At 43.0% G+C, this 26,333-nt stretch overlaps 1 protein-coding gene across 1 annotated transcript in view; it reads right to left on the bottom strand.

Moving 5' to 3' along the window:
• The window catches only part of LOC309543319 (SH2 domain-containing adapter protein D-like), a 67,137-nt gene that overhangs the window by 28,461 nt on the left and 12,343 nt on the right, over nucleotides 1-26,333 (bottom strand). Inside the window, exons 3-4 of the mRNA XM_082242777.1 lie at nucleotides 6,216-6,520; nucleotides 5,851-5,971 (exon numbers count right to left, since the gene is read on the bottom strand). Coding sequence (XP_082098903.1) covers nucleotides 5,851-5,971; nucleotides 6,216-6,509 — 415 coding nt within the window. The 5' untranslated portion in view covers nucleotides 6,510-6,520. The remainder of the gene's footprint in view (nucleotides 1-5,850; nucleotides 5,972-6,215; nucleotides 6,521-26,333) is intronic.

Here is a 26,333-nt window from a genome sequence, read left to right as displayed (position 1 = left end):
AAGAGCGACAATTCTGAAAAAAAAATTTTTTTTCACATTCTGCTATATAACATTCCTAAAAAAAAAAAAAAAAATCACAATTTTTCAACCTTTTAGGCCAATTTGTTTTCCGCTACATATTTTTGGTAAAAAAAATTGCAATAAGCGTATTTTGATTGGTTTGCACAAAGGTTATCACGTCTACAAACTAGGTAAAAGATTGATGTAATTTTTATTTTTTTTTTTTTTTTACTAGTAATGGCGGCAATCTGCGATTTTTTGCGGGACTGCGACATTGCGGCGGACAGATCGGACCCCTAACTGACATTTTTGACACTTTTGGGGGGGACCAGTAATCAGTGCTAAAAATATGCACTGTTACTGTAATAATGACACTGGCAGGGAAGGGGTTAACACAGTGCTGATCAAAGGGTTAAGTGTGATCCTAGAGGAGTGTTTTCTAACTGTATGGGGCGGGGCTTGTGAAATGACCATAGAGACCTGTGTTCCTACATAGAAGGATCACAGGAGCTCTATGATCATTCCAGAGAGAACAACGGTCAGCTGTGTTTACAACAGCTGACCGTCCTTCTCTCTCAGCAGGGAGCGATCACGGGTGCCCAGCGCCAATTGCGGCCGCCGGTCCCATGCATCCCCTCGCCCCCCCAGCACAACTCCCGCGAACCGCTGAACCCATACGTCGATTCACAAAGCCGAGCCAGCCTGCTTCAGTATATATGCGGCGGGCAGTCGGCAATTGGTTAAAAAGAACTTTCGTTTTTCAATCGTTTAGTGTTTACTGTTATTTTCGCCATTCTCCTCTTTTGTGAACAATTACACCAAAGAAGCTCACGTGCCAAATTTTGGCATTGAGCCAGGCGTGGCAAAATCACAGTGATTTTGGGTTGCCATTAATAAATAATGCCACCGCAAGCACGTTGCCACATTTCTGAAAAAGCGGGCAGAAACGCGTAATTCTGCTCACTTTTTCATAGTGGCAATGTGTGAATGAAGCCTAAAGATCGCCCATGTGCTTTTAAGGTGGCCATACATAATTCGATTTTTTTTTTGAACGTTCGTAGCAAAATTGTTCGTCAAAACATTCTTTCTTGCCATCATTGATTTGACTAATTTGATTAGAAAGCCCTGAAAGGGATGGTAGAGGCTGAAGGATTTTTTACCCTATTGCATTCTCTGTATTAGGGTAAAGAACCTTCTATTGTCAGCTCCCCCCCCCCCCCAGCTCCGCTAAATACTTAGCCCCCATCTCGGTCTAGCGCTGTGCCTGAAGGCAGCGGCACTGCTCTCTCTCCTCACTGGAGCAGTGAGAGCCATTGGCCATCCTGCTACTGATAACCAAATCAAGTAACAAAGGGAGCAGGGGGGGGGGGGGCTGATCTGCACTGGGTGTGCCAATGGACACACAGAGCGCAGCTCTGGATCGAGCCTGCATGTGTACCACCATAGGAAGCAACTTCCTACAGTGACACACAAAACAGGAGGATCACCGGCGGGGACCCTAGAAGAGGAGGACCACCGGCGGGGATCCTAGAAGAGGAGGACCACCGGCGGGGACCCCAGAAGAGGAGGATCACCGGCGGGGACCCTAGAAGAGGAGGACCACTGGCGGGGATCCTAGAAGAGGAGGATCACCGGTGGGGACCCCAGAAGAGGAGGATCACCGGCGGGGACCCCAGAAGAGGAGGATCACCGGCGGGGACCCTAGAAGAGCAGGATCACCGGCGGGGACCCTAGAAGAGGAGGATCACCGGCGGGGATCCTAGAAGAGGAGGATCACTGGTGGGGACCCCAGAAGAGGAGGATCACTGGCGGGGACCCCAGAAGAGGAGGATCACCGGCGGGGACCCCAGAAGGGGAGGATCACCGGCGGGGACCCTAGAAGAGCAGGATCACCTGCGGGGACCCTCGAAGAGGAGGATCACCTGCGGGGACCCTAGAAGAGGAGGATCACCGGCGGGGACCCTAGAAGAGGAGGATCACCGGCGGGGACCCTAGAAGAGGAGGATCACCGACAGGGACCCTAGAAGAGGAGGATCACCGACAGGGACCCTAGAAGAGGAGGATCACCAGCAGGGACCCTAGAAGAGGAGGATCACCGGCGGGACCCTAGAAGAGGAGGATCACCGACAGGGACCCTAGAAGAGGAGGATCACCGGCAGGGACCCTAGAAGAGGAGGATCACTGGCGGGGACCCTAGAAGAGGAGGATCACTGGCGGGGACCCTAGAAGGGGAGGATCACCGGCAGGGACCCTAGAAGAGGAGGATCACCGGCGGGGACCCTAGAAGAGGAGGATCACTGGCGGGAACCCTAGAAGGGGAGGATCACTGGCGGGAACCCTAGAAGGGGAGGATCACCGGCAGGGACTCTAGAAGAGGAGGATTACCCGCGGGGACCCTAGAAGAAGAGGATCAGGGGTGCTCTGTGCAAAACCATTGCACAGAGCAGGTAACTATGACATGTTTACTATTAAGAAAAAAATAACTTTACAATCACTTTAAAATTTCTCAAGGTCTGCTATTTGAATTGAATCCTAGATGTATTAAATCAGGTTTCATTATATATTTTATTGTTATATATATTATATAACAATAAAATATATAATATAAAAATATAATATATAATAAAATAATAAATATAATATATAAAATATATTTTAATAAATAATAAAATAAATAAAATATTAAAATAATAAATAAAATAATTTTACAAAACAATATATATATATATATATATATATATATATATATATATATATATATAATATATAATAAAATAATTTTATAGAATAAAATATATATATATATATATATATATATATATATATATATATATATATATATATATATAACAATAAAATATATTATATAACAATATAATATATAATAAAATAATAAATAAAATAAAATATAATATATATATATATATATATATATATATATATAAAATATATTTTATATATTATATAACAATAAAATATATTATATAACAATATAATATATAATAAAATAATAAATAAAATATTAAAATAATAATATTTATAAAATAAAATATAATATATATATAAAATATATATAAATATATATATATATATATATATATATATATATATATATATATAATATAATAAATAAAATAATTTTATAAAATATATATATATATATATATATATATATATATATATATATATATATATATATATATATATATATATATATATATAATATAACAATATAATAAAATAATAAATAAAATAATTTTATAGAATAAAATATAATATATATATATATATATATATTCTTATATATTATATAACAATAAAATATATTATATAACAATATAACGTATAATAAAATAATAAATAAAATAATAATTTGATAAAACAAAATATAATATGAGTTTGTTCATTTTTCCTATGTATGTAGACTTTTGAGCCTTCCTGTAGAATAGAACCACTGCTCTTCAGAAGGTCATTCTAACCATGCCCGAATCAAGGACTGGTATTTTCTCTAGTAAGTCAATAGGAAGGTTCCTTTCTTTGTCATGTATTAGTCATGATGATACAATGGGATGTGAGCCAGCAATGACACCGCATGCCTCCCCCCACCAACAACAAATGATTCTGTGTCTGCTGGGAGATAATATGTAGATTGGAAGCTCTCTAAACTTCAGAAACGAAAATACATTTGAAGAACCCCCATGAATTATAATTAAAGATATAAATAGTTTTGGCTCTTTTATTTACAGTATAAAAAGGATTTTTTTTATTTTTATTTTTTTGACTATGGATCTTTTGTAACAGAGGGGCTGCAAATATAGAATTACTACAATTAGTACAATTCATACATACTCTACTAGTTAACTTCCACTATAGCCAAGACTTGGGTTAAAATAAAAATAGAATGTATTTATATGTTAGCACATACACTCACTCTTTTTTGGGTACACCTTGCTACAGTAGTACCAGGTTGGACCCCCTTTGCCTTCAGAGCTACCATAATTCTTTGTGACAAAGATTGAACAAGGTGTTGGAAACATTCCTCGGAGATTTTGCTCCATAGTGACATGATAGCGTCACGCAGTTGCTGCAGATTTATGATTACAGTGTAGCTAAGCTGAAACCCCAATCTCTCTGTGCCTGTCACAGAGCCCATCCCCCACACAGTCAGTAAGCATATTTAGGTACACATTACCCCTTTGATCACCCACTAGTGTTAACCCCTTCCCTGCCAGTGTCCTTTATACAGTAACAGTGCATATTTTTAGCACTGATTACTGTATTAATGTCACTGGTCCCCAAAAAGTGTCAAAATGTCAGTTAGGGGCCTGATCTGTCGCAGTCCTGCTAAAAAAAACGCTGATCGCCGCCATTACTAATAAAAACGAAAAAAATAAATAAAAATTCCAAAAATCTATCCCGTAGTTTGTAAACGCTATAACTTTTGCACAAACCAACTAAAATACGCTTTTGGGGATTTTCTTTTACCAAAAATATGTAGCAGAATGCGTCGCTGGACTCCTCCCCCTGTAGGCGGCGCTCGGAGGCTCGCTCCCGCTGTTTTCATTCACAGCGGGAGTCGGGCCAGGGGAGGAGCAGCGGCGATCGCCGCTGCTCTTACCCGATCGTCGGGGATCTAGTCTGGAGATCTGCATAGTGACAGGGAGTGACAGATCGGAGTGTTCAGCATAGTTGAACATCCGATCTGTCCCTGTGTCACTCAGTCACCTCCCCCCCCCACACGTCAGTAAGCACCAGGCATACATTAACCCCTCCCTCTCCAATAAAATTAACCCCTTCCCTGCCAGTGTCATTTTTACAGTAACAGTGCATATTTATAGCACTGATTACTGCATTAATGTCACTGGTACCCCCAAAAGTGTCAAAAATGTCAGTCAAGGGTTCGATCTGTCCGCCGCAATGTCGCAGGCCCGCAAAAAAAAATCGCAGATCGCCGCCATTACACGTTAAAAAAAAAAAAACAAAAATGACAGAAATCTTTCCCGTAGTTAGTAAACGCAATAACTTTTGCGCAAACCAATCAAAAATACGCTTATCGTGATTTTTTTTACCATACATATGTAGCAGAAAACAAATTGGCCAAAAATTTTAAAAAAATTTGATTTTTACATTTTTTTGGGGGGGGGGGGAATTTCATATAAAAAAATGTGAAAAATATTGTTATTTTTTCAAAATAAACGCTCTTTTTTTGTTTTTAGCGCAAAAAGTAAAAATCGCATAGTTGATCAAATACCACCAAAAGAAAGCTCTGTTTGTGGGAAAAAAAGGACGTCAAATTAGTTTAGGTACAGCGTCGCACGACCGCACAATTGTCCGTTGAAATCACGCAGTGCCGAATCGCAAAATAGACCCTGGTCAGGAAGGGGGTAAAATCTTCCGGGGCTTAAGTGGTTAAAATACGCTTTTTGGGATTTTTTTTTTAACACAAAATATGTAGCAGAATACAAATTGGCCTAAACTGATAAAAAAAATTAAATTTTTTTAAAAAATTTTATTGGGAATGTTTTATAGCCGAAAGTAAAATATGGAGCGTTTTTTTTTTTTTTTTCAAAATTGTTGCTCTTTTTTTGTTTATAGCGCAAAATCTAAAATCCACAGAGGTGATCAAATACCACCAAAAGAAAGCTCTGTTTGTGGGGGAAAAGGGACATCTATCATATTTGGGTTGCACGAACGCGCAATTTTTCGTTAAAGTAACGCAGTCCCGAATCGCAAAAAATGGCCTGGTCATTAAGGGGGTAAAACCTTCCGGGGCTGAAGTGGTTAAAAGATCTTTGGGACAAAAAAAAAAAAAAAGATCTGAAGTGAATTAATACACAGTAAATATTTTACCTCCCAGAGGTCTCTGATCGTCATACGGTTCCATGTAACTTGTATCTTCCATTTCTTCATGATCAAAAATACATTTATTCTTCATATCAAAGGGGTTTGAGTAGTCACTGACTTCACTGGCCTATGACATGAACAATAAAACACATATAAAATAGGATTTTCCTGTAAATACACCATTTACATCAATATATACTACATAAGTCCTTAAACATATATGTGTCATTTTGAGTTCAATTCTATTCATCAGTAAGGAAACAGTAGGTAATTTTTTTCTTAGCAATCCTTTCGTTACCCAAAGTTTTTACCAAACATTTTTGCCATTTGAAATGACTGTTGACCAACCCCTGTCCTAATCAGCATCTGACCTTTCCTCCAGGCTCTTCTTCTGAACCTAGATGAGGCCTCCTCTTATATTCTGATGGCTCCACCTTGATAAGACGGTGTCTAGGAGATACGATGAGTTGCAAATCATCAATCCTGGATGGAGAACCCAACAGTCCTTTGTCACTGTTCTTCTCCTCATAAGGATCTTCAAAATCCAGGTTCTTCTGAGCTCTGTAGGCACGAAGAATTTCACTCTCTGTGTAGTCGGGCTTTGGAGGCTGTGGTGGAGACTTCTTGCTCCCAAAATGTAAGTAATCCTTCAGCCACCTTGCCATTGAGAATTGGTCTAGAAAAAAAAAGGAGACAAAGTTAAAGTCTACAGGAGGGCAAAAAAATATTTTTGGTACCTCTTTTAACCACTTTACCACCGGAGGATTTTGCTGTCTTACGTCTGGGCCACTTTTTGCGATTCGGCACTGTGCGACTTTAACTGACAATTGCGCGGTCATGCAACGCCGTAACCAAACGAAATTTACGTCCTTTTTTTTCCCCACAAATAGAGTTTCTTTTGGTGGTATTTGATCACCTGTGCGATTTTCATTTTTTGCGATATTAATTAAAAAAAGCGACAATTTTGAAAAAATAACAATATTTTCTACTTTGACAGTTAAAAAATATCCAATGTATTCAATTTTTGTCATATATTTAGGCCAAAATGTATTTAGCTACATGTCTTTGACAAAAAAATTCCCAATGAGCATATTTTTAACCGCTTTATGACCGGAAGGTTTTACCCCATTCCTGACCAGGCCATATTTTGCGATTTGGCACTGCGTTACTTTAACGGACAATTGCGCGGTCTTGCAACGCTGTACCCAAACGAAATTTACGTCCTTTTTTCCCCACAAATAGAGCTTTCTTTTGGTGGTATTTGATCACCTGTGCGATTTTTACTTTTTGCGCTATAAACAAAAAAAGAGCGGCAATTTTGAAAAAATAACAATATTTTTCACATTTTTTTATATGAAATCCCCCCCCAAAAAAATGTAAAAATCAAAAATTTTTATCATTTTAGGCCAATTTGTTTTCTGCTACATATTTTTGGTAAAAAAAAAAGCAATAAGTGTATTTTGATTGGTTTGCGCAAAAGTTATTGCGTTTACTAAAAGATTTAGTGGGTTTTTTTTGGTGTTTTTTTTAACGAGTAATGGCGGCGATCTGCGATTTTTTTTTGCGGGACTACGACATTGCGGCAGACAGATCGGGCCCTTGACTGACATTTATGACACTTTTTGGGGTACCAGTGACATTACTACAGTAATTAGTGCTATACATATGCGCTGTTACTGTAAAAATGACACTGGCAGGGAAGGGGTTAATTTTTATTGGAGAGGGAGGGGTTAATGTATGCCTGGTGCTTACTGACGTGTGTGGGGGGAGGGGACTGAGTGACACAGGGACAGATCGCAGGTTCAGCTATGCTGAACCCTGCAATCTGACCCTGCCTGTTACATAGGAGATCCGCCCGCTTTGTTTACACAAGCGGGCGGATCTCCACACAAGATCCCCGACGATCGGGGAAGAGCGGCGGTGATCACCGCCGCTCCTCCCCTGGCCCGACTCCCGCTGTAACTGAATACAGCGGCGCCCACAAGGGGAGGATTCAAGCAATGTAGGTCTACGTCGCTGGACGATAATGAGCCACATTGCCGCAGTAGCAGCAATGTGAGCGGGGGTAAAGTGGTTAAATACATGCACATATCCACATGTTTTAGCCTTTTAGAAATGCTGCAAGTACAGAAGACCTGCCATAAATCCAGGGGGCTCATGATTTCTTGATCGGGTTGGCAACACAGTGTGTTTGCTGCACTGAAATTCCAACTGGTGTTGTCAGACCTGCCTGCTGGACTATAGAACGCCCCCTATCCTCCACCTCTACCTTCCCTACTCCACATGCATATATTAAAGTAGTTTCAAGGGAAATAATACTGCCGCCTAAAGCGGGCCATAGATGGTTCGAATCTCAGCTGGTTCCTCAGGGACTGGCCAAGATTCAAACCATGTATGGGCAGGCTGATTGTACCCAAGTTGATCAATCGATCAACTTGGGTAAAACCAGCATGTTGGACTTTTCATGTGATTATTGTCAGCTGCTAAAGCCTCTAGCAATAATTAGGGATGATCGAACTTTTGAAAAGTTTGGTTCGACCAGAACACCCGAATTTCCCGAAAGTTCGGTTCGGATTCCAGAACCCCATTGAAATCAATGGGACCCGAACTTCTGGAATCAAAAAACACCATTTTTAAGCCCTAAAACCCAATAAATGCCCCTAAAAAGTGCCTAGGGTTCTGGGTCATGCCCCAGGGACTATTAATCACACAAAAAAAAGTTCTTAAAAATTGTCGTTTTTGATAGAGAGCCAATTATTGAAGAAATTATTGAAAAAGAAAAAAAAAAGAGATTTCTTTGGATTTAGTATCTGGGGGGTCTACAAAGTGCACCTGTGAAGTTTCAGCTCTGTAGCATGTCCAGAACCAGAAAAAAAAGATAATTTTTCTTAGAATTTCAGTATCGCAGGGATGGGGTTACGCTCCTTTCACACCTGGGCGTTTTTGTTTCAGGCGTTTATTGGGCATTTTTTGGGTGTCTTTGGAGGTATATATATATATATATATACATATATATATATATATATATATATATATATATATATATATATATATATATATATATATATATGCACACACACATATATATATATATATATATATATATATATATATATATATATATATATATTATATATATATATATATTGTAAGGGATTAGCTCGGTGGTAGGCGTATGGGTGACCCCTTTGGGGGTGCGTTTTCACAGAGAGATAGCCGATTAGAGGTTGAAAACAAGACTGATTTATTCATGCAATTTACTTAACACAATTGCAAGCATCAAAACAGCCAAAATAAAATAAAAGACAAAATAAATCCTTGCCTCTGTGGGCGGCTACCTTCTCACGCTGGAACCTACCTAAGAAGTCTTTCCAACCTACTGTTGGGCCGACACTGCTAATCCTACAGCAGACACTCAAATGTCCATTTGTTTGCTTTTCACTCAGCACAAACATTGTCCATTGAACATGTCCCTTTGTTTTCTTTCACACAGCACATGTTCATTTATAACAGGATCCTTTACTCTTCAGATTCTTCATATTGAACACAGTTCATTTAACAGGTCCCTTTACTCTTCACACTCTTCACATGGAACACTTTGTCTTCTCACCTTTGAGACGTCTTCACTCGTGGTTACCCTCCTTAGCTTCACATCGCTTTAGGGGGTCTTCTCCCATGCTCACCAGCTTGTCGGGAGGCACACATCCGACTGTCCCCCTCTCCCAGCCCACACGGCGACAGGCGGCAGCAGTCCTTCTCCCATGCCCACACGGCGTCGGGAGGTACACGTATGTCTGTCCTCCTCTCCCAGCCTACACGGCGACAGGAGGCAGCACTCAATAGATTTTCTCTGGACAAATTATAGAGTCCTTGATCTCCTCATTCTGAACAGCTGAATGGTTTTCAACTTCCTGCTGGCTCTCTCTGCAGCCAACACCCTATAGTATCAGTGAACTTTCAAAGCAGGTGGGAATGTGTCTCCTCTCAGTGACTACATTCCCAGATTTACCTGACTTCCTGTCACATACCCCCCCCTCTTGTTTCAACCCTAGGGTTGGGACACATATTTCCAGGCACGCATGTGTCAGGCACTGCTGACTCACTGATAAGCCTCCTATTATCCTCAAGCTTCCGGATGAAACTGTTTTGTCATCTTCATTGACAGATTTCTCATAAATGCCACACAGTTTGTCTCTCATCTCATATACACATTCTTCAACTGCATTTTTGGCATCATTTTGCTCCTTCTCGTTTCTGTCATCTTCATTGACAGCTTTCTCATAAATGTCAGACAGCTTGTCCCTCATAACCGTCTGTCCAATCCACCATGGAGGACCGTGATCCATAGGCAACTCAATTGGGCTAGTCTTAATGTCTTCAACATTCTTAAGACGCCTCTCTCTGCAATCCATAAATGTTTTCCACAAAACTTTGAGAACCTTTGCTTCACTAAGCTTTGTTCCAAGTAGGGACTCTTGACATCCCTCTGTGACTTGAGTTGCCTCTCCATACATCTGTACACAATCATTGACTTTTTGTTGTAAAAGGGAATGATCTTCCTTCTTGAGCTTTGCTTGCTCTAAGATGCTGTGCAGAGGATTTTCCAATTGAGACAACAGGCTGTCACACATTTCTTCAAAGTGACCCCTGTTCCTTTTCCCAGAGATATCAATATCATTCAAACATTTCATATTCATAGGCAGATCTGAAGCATTTGCACTCATCAACTTCTTAAACTTTTCGCCCTCCTGAGCGAGTCGCAGTAAAGGCCTACTATTTGATTTGATATTCAGTTTATATTTCTTGCCAAACTCTTCACAGAAGTAGCCAACCAGAACATCATCAACTTTCCTTCCACCAACATCGGGGTTAAAGGCAACAACACAGTTGAACCCAGCGATCTGGGTGGTATCCATTATAGACCTCCTCTCTGCATCAGTGAAGAAGCATGGAACTGCAACACATTCTTTTACAGGTTTCTTCAATGCACTTTCTGCTGAACTATTTGACCGCTCAAGGTCACCTAGTTCCTTTTCTCTATCTGAATTCCACATGGAATGCATCTCAAGATCACGATCAAACTTCTGCCACCCGTCTTTCACCAGTTCCATTTTGGAAACACTCCCTGAAAGGCACTTATTCATTTGCTTCACGTTTTCACCAACAGCCTTAGTTTTCTCCACTAGGTTTTCAGCCTGAACTGAGAAATCATCACATTTCTTACTCAGCTCCTTTGTTTGCTGAAGTTCTAATGATACATTTTCCAATGCTTGAAGTTTTTGAAGGAACGGTTTATTCCAAAGGGGTGATTCAAGCCACATGTCGTCACATTTCTGAGGCTCACTCAGGACAGACCCCAAAACACTGATCCTTTTAAAAACTGCATCAGGCACACTATCCCCTCTTTGGGACAGATCCTCTGTTGCCTGGAATTCCTCTTCCAGTTCCTGCAACGGAATCTTCATCTCTTCTAGTTGCTGTTCTAAGGCTCGCTTAGACTTTTCTAGCTCCTGAACGCTTTTCACAACATCATCCTTGGAGCTGACCAATTCTTCCATTTCTGTACGCAGCTGTTTAACACTTTCTAGTTCAGCCTTACACTCTAGAGCTTCCTCCAAAGAGCGAGCCAAGAACAGGGCTTTGCTCTCGTTATCACGCGCCTCCGTTTCTGCACGTGCGCGTTCTTCTGCATATTTTGCAGACACATTCTTCTCTTCACCAAGCATCTGATCAAACTTCTTTTTCACATCTTCAACACACTGTAATGAACCAACGCTTTCTTCCATGCGTTTTTTCATAACCGCTATCTGAGCTTGCAATGTTGCGACTTGCTCTGATAGGTTTTTCTTTGCTTCCGCCTCCTCTTTTAATTGTTCCAGGAAGCCATTTTTCTCATCTTCCATTTGTTTGAGCTTTGTGCTAAAACTCAGCCTTTGACACCTCTCTTCCTGTAAGAGTTCCTGCGTGTCTTGCAGCTGCGATTCCAAGATAGAAAAATCTTCCGCAATTTCTCTAGATTTTCTGTCTGCTTGAGAAAGCTGATTTGTAACATTGTCCAACTCAACCTGCAGTCGGTTTGCCTTCTCTGACAGCTTAGCACACAATCGGTCACCTTCTGACACCTTGACTTGCGATTCCAGAAGCTGTGCCTCTACTTTTTCCCTCTTATGTTCACAATCTTCTTTTCCCTGCATAAGAGCCTTCACCTCATTGGCTAGTTTCTGGGAATGAGACTGTAATTCTGCCACACAGGCTTCTTTCTCCTTTAACTGCTGCTGGAAACGTTGGGCTTCACCTTTCCAACTTTCACAGTCTGCACGTAATTCATCTACCACATTGCTCAAAGTGGTGAGCTCATACACAGTACTCAGTAATTTAGCCTCTCTTTCACTTTTCTCGTTGTCGCTGAGAGACAATGTCGCTTTCAGAGCAACATTCTGTTCCTGCGACTCCTGCAGGTCTATTTTTGTAACTTCCAAACACTGAAGACTTTTTTTCCAGCTGATTACGCAACTCCAACATTTCACACATACTTTGCTTCTGCAAAGTCTGAATTTCAATTTCCTTTTCCATGAGGATGGTATCTTTCTCCTTTATAGTGTCTTGACATTTTTGCAACTCGACCAAAAGAAGAGCAGTGGATTCTTCCCACTGTAACACATGAGACTTGAGTAGTTCATTCATTTCCTGCAAGTTTCTATGCTCCATTTTAAGCAATTCCAAGGCTTGTTCCTTTTCTTCCATTTTCCGTTGCAAGGCATCCAACTCAGCCCTGCACACATACTCGGTTTCCTCCAAACCGATGGCCTCCATTGGCTGCTGGCGTCTCTGTTTCCAGCCTGCCATGCTCTCTTGATGAGCCTTTTGTTGAGCTGCAAAGCTCCGTTGTTTCAGCATCTCCCCCATTTTGGGTTTACTTTTCATCTGAGCACACTGCGTCTCCATAGCAGTTTCATCAGTGTTGCTAGGGACAACAACCTTCCTCTTTAGTAGACTCTCTTTAGGCATGGATGGGGCTGGTTCAGACGGTAACATCCCCTCCATCCATAGAATCCGGTCTCTCATTTCATCTATCTTTGCATTTTTCAGGCGTTTGGATCGCCCCATCTTCAATAACTCCACAAATTTTTCACAGTCCAGCAAAAAATTTTCAGACCACTGTCTCTTTAACACATGTAGTTTTTCTCTCTCTTGCAAGATCTCTTTTCCTGCACACACAGTTTGTGCAATCACTTGCACCAGACACAACAAAGTTCATCAAATAATTTTGAGACCGCTGTCTCTAAAACACTTTTTTTTTTTTTTTTCTGTCAGGATCTTCTCTCCTGCACACATAGATTGTGCAATCTCATGCACCAGATAAAGTTCATCAAACATTTGCACTTCCTTGCAGGGATCTCTGCTTATGCCCACTGCATACCTCCACCATATGTAAGGGATTAGCTCGGTGGTAGGCGTATGGGTGACCCCTTTGGGGGTGCGTTTTCACAGAGAGATAGCCGATTAGAGGTTGAAAACAAGACTGATTTATTCATGCAATTTACTTAACACAATTGCAAGCATCAAAACAGCCAAAATAAAATAAAAGACAAAATAAATCCTTGCCTCTGTGGGCGGCTACCTTCTCACGCTGGAACCTACCTAAGAAGTCTTTCCAACCTACTGTTGGGCCGACACTGCTAATCCTACAGCAGACACTCAAATGTCCATTTGTTTGCTTTTCACTCAGCACAAACATTGTCCATTGAACATGTCCCTTTGTTTTCTTTCACACAGCACATGTTCATTTATAACAGGATCCTTTACTCTTCAGATTCTTCATATTGAACACAGTTCATTTAACAGGTCCCTTTACTCTTCACACTCTTCACATGGAACACTTTGTCTTCTCACCTTTGAGACGTCTTCACTCGTGGTTACCCTCCTTAGCTTCACATCGCTTTAGGGGGTCTTCTCCCATGCTCACCAGCTTGTCGGGAGGCACACATCCGACTGTCCCCCTCTCCCAGCCCACACGGCGACAGGCGGCAGCAGTCCTTCTCCCATGCCCACACGGCGTCGGGAGGTACACGTATGTCTGTCCTCCTCTCCCAGCCTACACGGCGACAGGAGGCAGCACTCAATAGATTTTCTCTGGACAAATTATAGAGTCCTTGATCTCCTCATTCTGAACAGCTGAATGGTTTTCAACTTCCTGCTGGCTCTCTCTGCAGCCAACACCCTATAGTATCAGTGAACTTTCAAAGCAGGTGGGAATGTGTCTCCTCTCAGTGACTACATTCCCAGATTTACCTGACTTCCTGTCACAATATATATATATATATATATATATACACACATATATTTATATATATATATATATATATATATATATATATACCCACATACATATATATATATATATATATATATACACATACACATATATATATATATATATATATATATATATATATATATATATATATATATATATACATACACCCCTATACAGAAGTTCAGATGTCATGCCTGCCTCCAAAGACGCCCAAAAAACGCCCAATAAATGCCTGAAACAAAAACGCCCAGGTGTGAAAGGAGCGGAACCCCATCCCTGCGCTACGGAAATTCTAAGAAAAATTATCTTTTTTTCTGGTTCTGGACATGCTACAGAGCTGAAACTTCACAGGTACACTTTTTAGACCCCCCCCCCCCCCCAGACACTAAATCCAAAGAAATCTCTTTTTTTTTTTTCAATAATTTTTTCAATAATTGGATCTCTATCAAAAACGACAATTTTTAAGAACTTTTTTTTGTGTGATTAATAGTTCCTGGGGCATGGCCCAGAACCCTAGGCACTTTTTATGGGCATTTATTGGGTTTTAGGGCTTCAAAATTGTGTTTTTTGATTCTATATATATATATATATATATATATATATATATATACATTACGCTCACCCTGACATGGATGAGTTCGGTCACCCTGGCATAGCAGTCAGAGTCAGTTCACCCTAAACTACATTACGGTCACCCTGACACTTACAACTTTCCCTACTGAAACTAGATTATTGAATCTAACTATAGTGGTATATAGTACCCTAACTACACTGCATATCCCTTTCCTCACACTAATAATTGCAAAATGACACTGGAGCAGCAGGAGTAACAGAAATGCTTCCACTCTATTGCACAGCCTCTCTATTACAGTGCTAGAGATTTGGCAGGGCTATGTTATATACTGGGGGGCATATGGGGGGCGTATTCACTACTGATTGGCCTCTGGACCCCCTAGTCACTCCAATCGGCTTTTACTGATGTTTCTCACTGGCTTTTAAAGCCCAGTTCCTGTCCCATTGCATTTTGGGCGGTTCTGGTGGCCGAATTCCGAACTTTTACCGCAAAAAGTTCGGAATTCGGCTGAATTTCGAGCAGCCAATGTTCGGGTCGAACCGATGGTCGACCCGACCGTTCGATCATCCCTAGCAATAATCATTGTCTGTTCTCCTGGCAGGGACCACACTACCAGCACCTTCCCGCCGGGAGAACACAAAAGCTCTGCAGAGGGGGGGGGGGGGGGTATTCCCTTATCAACACTGACTGTGCTGAAGGTGGAATTGAGTGATTTTCATTCCGTGGTTGCAGGAAAGAAAATCACACCATCTATGGCAGGCCTAAATCTCAAGAACCTGGCCACATACTGTGAAGTCAAAGGGCTTCTAGGAAAGGTAGGGAGGGGGGAGGGCTAAATAAATAGAAACTGACCTCCCAGTCACTGCCCTGAAAGAATTTTATATACCTGGTGATAATGACACAAGGAGTAATAAAAGTTGTTTCTTGCTACAGGAACAAGGCAAGATAAAACAATAGTGCGGGGGAGATGAAAGTGTGTGGGGGTAGGGGGCACATTTGGGTAATGGCCACATATACAATTTAAGGTAAATGCTAATTTCAGTAAACTGAAGTTTGAAATAGTCAGAGAACAGCTGTTGATTGGAACATTCCCACCCAACACTGTTATCTACGAATCACTGTACATTGTATGAAACCTAATTTAAGAAGATGAAATCCAAAGAAGAAAACAAAGGAATAGTCAAGAAAAAAGAATTTCCTTCAATAGACTCAACATGCTCCACACAACCACATTTGGTGTTCTTGGACCATACACTGTCTGTATCCACATCACAATCAGCATTATCTGTTACATTTATATTTTGTTAATCCCTATTTTAAATACTCTATTTGTATGACAGATGGTTCGACCCCAGGCAGTTGGAACCATCAGGCTTCTATGTCCTCTAGGGCACTATGCATTAGGGCTTTTGTCACTAAATCTTTTTTTTTTCTTATTTGGAAACCACAATGAAAGGTAGTAATTAGCCCCTACCTCCATCTGTTTTATGAGTCATTGAGCCTTGTAGAGGTTAATTATCTCTATTACAACCCTTCATTACTGTTGATAACTAAAAATCTTTAAATGATCGTTCCACCCAATACTGATATTTTGGGTAAATGTAAGCTGTGCATATCATTTGGCAATTTCTGGATTTTGGGTAAGGTTGCGACGTGCATCACCTACCATCTTCTGGATTTTGGGTAAGGTTGCGACCAATGTTCCCTCTAATTTTTTACTGTGCTGAGCAAATAAAAAAATTTCTGAGCGCAAACCTTTAGATTGAGCAATGGGGGGGGGGGGGGGGGGGGGACGTCAATGCAGAGTGACCAGCTTGCCCCAATCAACTGCAGAGTGCCACAGCAATGCCCCCAATAAACTGCAGAGTGCCACAGCAATGCCCCCAATAAACTGCAGAGTGCCACAGCAATGCCCCCAATAAAATGCAGAGTGCCACAGCAATGCCCCCAATAAATTGCAGAGTGCCACAGCAATGCCCCCAATAAATTGCAGAGTGCCACAGCAATGCCCCCAATAAAATGCAGAGTGCCACAGCAATGCCCCCAATAAACTGCAGAGTGCCACAGCATTGCCCCCAATAAACTACAGAGTGCCACAGCAATGCCCCCAATACATTGCAGAGTGCCACAGCAATGCCCCCAATAAACTGCAGAGTGCCACAGCAATGCCCCCAATAAACTGCAGAGTGCCACAGCAATGCCCCCAATAAAATGCAGAGTGCCACAGCAATGCCCCCAATAAAATGCAGAGTGCCACAGCAATGCCCCCAATAAACTGCAGAGTGCCACAGCAATGCCCCCAATAAAATGCAGAGTGCCACAGCAATGCCCCCAATAAAATGCAGAGTGCCACAGCAATGCCCCCAATACATTGCAGAGTGCCACAGCAATGCCCCCAATAAACTGCAGAGTGCCACAGCAATGCCCCCAATAAATTGCAGAGTGCCACAGCAATGCCCCCAATAAATTGCAGAGTGCCACAGCAATGCCCCCAATAAAATGCAGAGTGCCACAGCAATGCCCCCAATAAACTGCAGAGTGCCACAGCATTGCCCCCAATAAACTACAGAGTGCCACAGCAATGCCCCCAATACATTGCAGAGTGCCACAGCAATGCCCCCAATACATTGCAGAGTGTCACAGCAATGCCCCCAATAAACTGCAGAGTGCCACAGCAATGCCCCCAATAAAATGCAGAGTGCCACAGCAATGCCCCCAATACATTGCAGAGTGCCACAGCAATGCCCCCAATAAACTGCAGAGTGCCACAGCAATGCCCCCAATAAATTGCAGAGTGCCACAGCATTGCCCCCAATAAACTACAGAGTGCCACAGCAATGCCCCCAATACATTGCAGAGTGCCACAGCAATGCCCCCAATAAACTGCAGAGTGCCACAGCAATGCCCCCAATAAACTGCAGAGTGCCACAGCAATGCCCCCAATAAACTGCAGAGTGCCACAGCAATGCCCCCAATAAAATGCAGAGTGCCACAGCAATGCCCCCAATAAAATGCAGAGTGCCACAGCAATGCCCCCAATAAACTGCAGAGTGCCACAGCAATGCCCCCAATAAACTGCAGAGTGCCACAGCAATGCCCCCAATAAAATGCAGAGTGCCACAGCAATGCCCCCAATACATTGCAGAGTGCCACAGCAATGCCCCCAATAAACTGCAGAGTGCCACAGCAATGCCCCCAATAAATTGCAGAGTGCCACAGCAATGCCCCCAATAAATTGCAGAGTGCCACAGCAATGCCCCCAATAAAATGCAGAGTGCCACAGCAATGCCCCCAATAAACTGCAGAGTGCCACAGCATTGCCCCCAATAAACTACAGAGTGCCACAGCAATGCCCCCAATACATTGCAGAGTGCCACAGCAATGCCCCCAATACATTGCAGAGTGTCACAGCAATGCCCCCAATAAACTGCAGAGTGCCACAGCAATGCCCCCAATAAAATGCAGAGTGCCACAGCAATGCCCCCAATAAAATGCAGAGTGCCACAGCAATGCCCCCAATACATTGCAGAGTGCCACAGCAATGCCCCCAATAAACTGCAGAGTGCCACAGCAATGCCCCCAATACATTGCAGAGTGCCACAGCATTGCCCCCAATAAACTACAGAGTGCCACAGCAATGCCCCCAATACATTGCAGAGTGCCACAGCAATGCCCCCAATACATTGCAGAGTGTCACAGCAATGCCCCCAATAAACTGCAGAGTGCCACAGCAATGCCCCCAATAAAATGCAGAGTGCCACAGCAATGCCCCCAATACATTGCAGAGTGCCACAGCAATGCCCCCAATAAACTGCAGAGTGCCACAGCAATGCCCCCAATAAATTGCAGAGTGCCACAGCAATGCCCCCAATAAATTGCAGAGTGCCACAGCAATGCCCCCAATAAAATGCAGAGTGCCACAGCAATGCCCCCAATAAACTGCAGAGTGCCACAGCAATGCCCCCAATAAACTACAGAGTGCCACAGCAATGCCCCCAATACATTGCAGAGTGCCACAGCAATGCCCCCAATAAACTGCAGAGTGCCACAGCAATGCCCCCCCGCGACCCCGTGCACTTACCTCACGGACGGTCACGGCACTCTGTCTTCAGTCCCCGGCTTCCAGCTTCCCGCGTCTCCATCCTCCCGAGTCCCGGCGCCTCCTCCTCGGCCAATGGCATGAAGTTGGCCTTTCGGCCAATCAGGAAGCGGGAGGACCCGCTCCCTGATTGGCCAGGAGGAGGATCCGTATGACAATAGCGAATTTTCATTCGCTATTGTCACACGATGGGCGTGCTCTCGGGGTGCACGCTCTGCTCCCTGGCCGCTCCGTCTGCGGCTGCGCCGTCTAACTAGGTGCTTGCGCGGGACGTAATTTCCACTGCGCGTCCGCGCACGCGCGCACCTTAAAGGGAACACTGGTTGCGACGTGCATCACCTACCAACTTCTGGATTTTGGGTAAGGTTGGGAGGTTGTATCACCTACCATCTTCTGGATTTTGGGTAAGGTTGGGAGGTTGTATCACCTACCATCTTCTCGATTTTGGGTAAGGTTGGGAGGTTGTATCACCTACCATCTTCTGGATTTTGGGTAAGGTTGCGACGTGCATCGCCTACCATCTTCTGGATTTTGGGTAAGGTTGCGACGTGCATCACCTACCAACTTCTGGATTTTGGGTAAGGTTGGGAGATTGTATCACCTACCATCTTCTGGATTTTGGGTAAGGTTGCGACGTGCATCACCTACCAACTTCTGGATTTTGGGTAAGGTTGGGAGGTTGTATCTCCTACCATCTTCTGGATTTTGGGTAAGGTTGCGACGTGCATTACCTACCTACTTCTGGATTTTGGACAGGGTTGACAGGTTGCATCAAAAGCAGAAAAAAAAGAGGGCGCGAATGCCTAGTGCATTACCTAAGACACCTTGGAAATTTATTAAAATAGCCAAAAACATACTAACAAACATAAAGAAGTGAATAACGTTAGATACAACTCCAGTGACGAGGGTCATGCATCTCTGCAGCTGGAAATTTGACACATTTCGTGAGACACGCTCCCTTCCTCAGAGTTAATCCAACTAACAGAGGGCACCATTTATATATTCTCTATACACAAATCCAAATACCTCCCCTCCACAGCCAGCACAGTCAGTTGGATTAGCTCTTAGGAAGGTAGCGTGTCTCCCGAAACGTGTCAACTTTCCAACTGCAGAGATGCATGACCCTCGTCACTAAGGTTGTATCTAACATGTGTTTTTCTTCTTTATGCTTGTATGTTTTTGGCTATTTCAATAAATTTCCAAGGTGTCCTAGGTAATGCACTAGGCATTTGCACCCTCCTTTTTTTCTGCTTTTAGTGCTTTTGGAGTATCCCCCCTCAAGGAGAGCAGCATTGCCTTGTTAACAGATTACACAGAGTGAGAGCTGAGGTTCGACAGTCAGTTGACAGGTTGCATCACCTACCACTTTCTGAATTTTGGGTAGGGTTAGCAGGTTGCATCACTTACCAACTTTTGGATTTTGGGTAGGGTTGGCAGGTTGCATCACTTACCAACTTTTGGATTTTGGGTAGGGTTGGCAGGTTGCATCACTTACAAACTTCAGGATTTTGGGTAGGGTTGGCAGGTTGTATCACCTACCACTTTCTGAATTTTGGGTAGCGTTAGCAGGTTGCATCACTTCCAACTTTTGAATTTTGGGTAGGGTTGGGAGGTTGCATCACTTACCAACTTTTGGATTTTGAGTAGGGTTGGCAGGTTGCATCACTTACCAACTTCTGGATTTTGGGTAGGGTTGGCAGGTTGCATCACTTACCAACTTCAGGATTTTGGGTAGGGTTGGCAGGTTGTATCACCCACCAACTTTTGGATTTTGGGCAAGGTTGACAGTTTGCATCACCTATCACTTTCTTGGTTTTGGGTAAGGTTGGCAGGTTGTATCACCTTCCAACTTCTGGATTTGTGTTAAGGTTGACAGGCTGCATCAGCTACCACTTGGTAGGTTTCGTCACTTATCAACCTCTGAATTTTGGATATTGTCAGCAGGCTGTATGACCTACCAACTGTTTTCTTTTGGGTAGAAGTTGGCAGGTTGTCTCAAGATTTCCTACCACCCACCTACTGTGGCCTTTATGAAAGATTTTACTCATCCTGTTAAATAGTTTAATTTTGTTTTATTTTAAAAGAATTCCACAGATACAGGAACCCTTTTGTTTTAGCAGGAGACCTGAGGATCCATGGCAAGGGTGTCAGATCACCTTTCATCAGGAAGATCATAAAGGATTCCTTGAAAGATATCAGAAGTCATCCAGTCATCCAGAGTAAAGCTTCAGTCATCCAGAGTAAAGCACAAGTGAAATATTAGTTTATTAGCAGAAAAGTCACAAAATTATAGTAATACTCCATAGTGCTGCCACTCAAACGTATATCCCTAACCTACAGTATTTTCCTTACTTTTGAATATTTGTGATTAAATTGGAAAATATAAGAAACCCTGTGATATTTTTTTTTCTTCCTATCTGCATCTATTTAATGGGATTTTCCTTTACTTCCTGTCTGGGTATAAAGAAAAACATAAATAGCAAATCTTCCTGACGTAAGGCGACATCCACATTTAAGCTACGGCAATCTGAAAAAAAAACCTCCTAGATAGATGCTAGGATTATGTCAATTTAGTTCTGGCTCACTGTATCCAGTGGAACTGCAGTTTGTTGTTAGGCAAATTTAGTTTGGGCTCACTCTAATCTGTGTTGATTGTTCTGGCCTCTTCTGTGTTTCAGTGATTGCTTTCCTCTGGTTGGTCCGGAAATGTTCTGGAAGTTAGTGGGCAGGAAGAATCTAATCACTAGCTGAATGTTCATACAGCCCTGGCCAATACCTGGGGAAAGGTGCCTAGATGGTGACTGGCAGTCTGTATAAATACTCTGAGACTGAGAGCAGCCATGTCTTTTTACCAGAGGAGGAGATCACCATGTCCTGCCATTGTGCCTGTGGGTTTTCAAGGCCTCAGTAGAGTTAGCTGGAGGCCTATGCTGCTGAGAGTTGCTGAAAGCTGACTGAGAGGCTGTTGTCTGAGGATCTAGTCTGGTACCACGGGATGAAGATGTCTTGAGGATATTGGAAGGAGGCAACCAATTTTTCCAAGGACATTTGTGAGTACAGACTGGTATGAGAGTTCCTAGAGAGTGTGCTGTTTCCAACCCTCTTGTATTAGAGTCAGCGGGTTTAACCACTTAAGCCCTGGAAGATTTTACCCCCTTCCTGACCAGGGGGTTTTTTGCGATTTTTTACTGCGTGACTTTAACGGAAAATTGCGCGGTCGTACGACGCTGTACCTAAACGAAATTGACGTCCTTTTTTTCCCACAAACAGAGTGGTATTTGATCACCTGTGCGATTTTTACTTTTTGCGCTATAAACAAAAAAAGAGCGACAATTTTGCAAAAACAATATTTTTTACATTTTTTATATGAAATTCCCCCCAAAAAAAAATTTAAAAATCAAAATTTTTTAACATTTTTGGCCAATTTGTTTTACGCTACATATGTTTGGTAAAAAAAAAATCGCAAAAAGCGTATTTTGATTGGTTTGCGCAAAAGTTATTGCGTTTACTAACTAAGGGAAAGATTTTTGTCATTCTTGGTGGGTTTTTTTTTTTAACGCGTAATGGCGGCGATCTGCGATTTTCTTTGGCGGGACTGTGACATTACGGCGGACAGATCGGACCCTTGACTGACATTTTTGACACTTTTGGGGTTACCAGTGACATTACTGCAGTAATCAGTGCTATACATATGCACTGTTACTGCAAAATGACACTGGCAGGGAAGGGGTTAACTTTATTGGGGAAGGAGGGGTTAAGTGTGTCCCTAGGGGCGTGATTCTTACTTTGATTGGCTGTGGCTACTAGTGTAAGAACAGTGATCAACGGTCCTACATAGTAGAAACGTATGATCACCATTCCTACACAGGGGAGAATGACAGGCGGCTTGTTTACATCAGCCACCTGCCTTTCTCCCTCTGCACCGACGATCGGCGAGTGACCGGCGGACATCGGGTCCGCCGGTCACACGCACGGACTTGCTAGGTAACAAGCCGGGGCGGGAGCGCGCCTCTGCGGGCGCGCGCGCACTCGCCCGCTATTGGCTCCCAAGCAAGTGACAGGCTAATGACGTATATATACGTCACTTTGCCTGGCCGGGGCTGACTGCCGACGTATATAGTCGTGTGGCGGTCGGCAACCGGTTAAAGGGGACATTAGTCGATTAGTCTATTTAATTCTTAATACTAAAGTCCTAAAATTCAGTGTCCCCAAATCGTTTGTTTGGGTTACTGGAGTATCCTACCATTACACACTACCTATCCAAATTCTGATGTAGCAACCTCCTAGGTAGGTGCTAGAGAGAAAGTATAGTTTTGATTCACGTCTGCTTACCAGAAGGACTTCAGGCAAATCTATGTTGTTCCCTGCCTACCAGAGAGCAGGATCTGTTTGTGAGGTCTGCTTAGTGTGCTCAGGTGCAACTCGTTCTGCCTGCAGAGTGTTTCACAATGGTCCAATTGGGAGACATATTGCACAGTGGGAGGACACCTGACAAATGAGTGCCCAGGCATTTAATATAGCCCTGGTGATTTGGCAGAGGAAAAGTGCCTCAGGGCATCCTGGGATACTGTATAAAAGCCAGGAGCACATGTGCTCTGGGTCTTTCGTTGGATAGCGGAGTCACGGAGGGAGGGGACGGCTGCCTCCTCCTCTGTAGAGGTGCCATGCGACCACAGGTAGTCGACCTGAGGGCCTGGAAAGTGCTAGTGAGGAACTGAACCCAGAGGTCTCGTGAAGCTGACTGAAAGGGGAGACACTGGAGGATCTGATTCTGCAGTACAGTGAGTACAGATCTGTGTCGAGGGGCCTGACCTGAGGGGGGCCACCCCCTGTAGCTATTAGAGTCCGTGGACAGGAGTCAGTAAAGGAGATGCCAGTGAGTGTCCTGAAGATAATGTAGATTCACCAAGTCTTTTGTTGGAGAAAAAAGAGCAAGGAGACTTAACCCTTTTCATACACATGGTAGTATGGATTAAGCAGTGCAGCTGCTTCCACAAGCAACCTGGTGAGGCAAAGTGAGAGTTGTCCTTAACAATTGTAAATAGTTACAGTTGGAGTATCCCACTATTTCCTTCTCCCATCCAAGTTCCAAAATAAACACTAAAAACCAATACTCCTGGACTGTTTATTATGTGACGAGCCATCGGGAGTAAGGAGGGATGTGTGAACTGTTCCCTAAGTGACTGTGTGCTGGTAATCAGAGGAGGCCAAACAAGTCATCATACAGCAAGCCCTACGGCAGGGGTCTTCAAACTACGGCCCTCCAGTTGTTCAGGAACTACAATTCCCATCATGCCTAGTCATGTCTGTGAATGTCAGAGTTTTACAATGCCTCATGGGATGTGTAGTTCCGCGACAGCTGGAGGGCCATAGATTGAGGATCCCTGCCCTACTGGGACAGTGCTACACTTATTTACTGTAAAGGATGAGTCCAGGCAAAACCTAACTAACGCTAAACCTTCTCTTTGCCACATTCTAAGACTAATCTATCCAACCCCGTAAAGAAAAAATCGCTGTACTTACCTTTTCTGCACCCAATCAGGTCCAGTCTCCAGCGACAGTAGCTGTGTGCAGGAGAGGACCGACAATGGCTATGAAATGAATAGAAAGTCATGTCACCCATGGACTTACTATGGGGCTACTGTTGTCGAGTTCCTGTCCTGCACCCGCCTCCATGCTGAAGCCGCCGCTTACAGCTCAGCGTGGGACTGGACTGGATTGGGTGCAGAAAAGGTAAGTACAGTGATTTTTGCTTTACAGGGTTAGATCGATTAGGTTTAGAATGTAGCAAAGAGCAGGTTTAGCGTTAGTAAGGTTTTGACTAGACTTATCCTTTGAGTTTCAAAAAAGAGTGACTGGAATTGTGTGTTTGCTGTGAGGAAACTACTGGGAAAAGTAGTTGATATTATCGAGTGCATTTTCTTGCTTTTAACATTTTAACCAATGTTATGTCTTGTCCTAATCCTATATGTTGAATAAAATGTGTATTTTTTGAGAATTCAGATTTTTCTCCATCATTTGCACCTTCAAAGTCCCACCTTGCCCCCTCTATTGTAGCTACTGGGAAAAGGGTCTTAGCAAACTTCTTAGTGGCTCCTACGGGGGTAGCGCTACACCATCACTGAGTCAAAATATTTTCTTCAAAATCCCTTAAAATTTCATCCAGGCCTGCTATTTGAATGGAATCCCACATGTATAAAAACAGGTTTCTTTTGTACCTAAAATATGTGTATAATATGTACCATTCTTCCAAACAAAAACCACACACACGGTTAGAAGTTTGTTTTTCAGATAAGAAACGAGAAAAATTTTCCATGCTGTTCCTTCGATTTTCCTTGTCACTATGGTCGAAAACAATAGTTGATTTGACCCTACTAACCATTAGAAAATGGAATATTCCAAACAAAAAATTTTTGGAGAAAAATGTTAAAGGTGTTATGGCCAGCTCAAGACAGTTTAAGACAGAACATGTATCCTTATCAGAATATTTCCCTTCTCCTCTTCTGGAGACAACCGTGAAATTTGTGATTTCCATCACCCTTTGTACTGGTAACAATGGTAGGGGGAGGCTCAATCTCCCTAGGGGATACACAGACAGAAAAAAAAACATTGACAGTCTATATTAGTGGTCTCCAAACGGCAGTCCTTTGCTTGCTTCTGTCCGACCCTTGGGGCACTATTCCTTCTACTGACACCAATGATGGGGCACTATTCCTCCCACTGACACCAATGATGAAGCACTATTCCCCCCACTGACACCAATGATGAAGCACTATTCCCCCCACTGATACCAATGATAGGGCACTATTCCTCTCCTCATACCAAACATGGGCCACTAATCCTCCCACTGACACCAATGATGGGGTACTATTCCTTCCACTGACACCAATTATGGAGCACTATTCCTCCCACTGATACCAATGATGGAGCTCTATTCCTCCCACTGACACCAATGATGGGGCACTATTCCTCCCACTGATACCAATGATGGAGCACTATTCCTCCCACTGATACCAATGATGGAGCACTATTCCTCCTGATGATACCAATGATGGGGCACTATTCCTCCCCTAATACTAAACACGGGCCACTAATCCTCTCACTGGTACCAATGATGGAGCATTATTCCTCCCGATGATACCAATGATGGGGCACTATTCCTCCCCTAATACTAAACACGGGCCACTAATCCTCTCACTGATACCAATGATGGGGCACTATTCCTCCCCTCATACCAAACATGGGCCACTAATCCTCCCACTGATACCAATGATGGGGCACTAATCCTCCCACTGACACCAAAGATGGGGCACTATTCCTCCCCTAATACTAAACACGGGGCACTAATCCTCCCACTGATACCAATGATTGAGCACTATTCCTCCCACTGACACCAATGATGGGGCACTATTCACTTCCCTAATACTAAACACGGGGCACTAATCCTCCCACTGATACCAATGATGGAGCACTATTCCTCCCACTGACACCAATGATGG

This window comes from Pelophylax lessonae (genome assembly GCF_965119305.1).
Source record: "Pelophylax lessonae genome assembly, chromosome: 13".
Taxonomy (NCBI): domain Eukaryota; kingdom Metazoa; phylum Chordata; class Amphibia; order Anura; family Ranidae; genus Pelophylax; species Pelophylax lessonae.
This window is presented reverse-complemented; position numbering and strand designations above follow the sequence as displayed.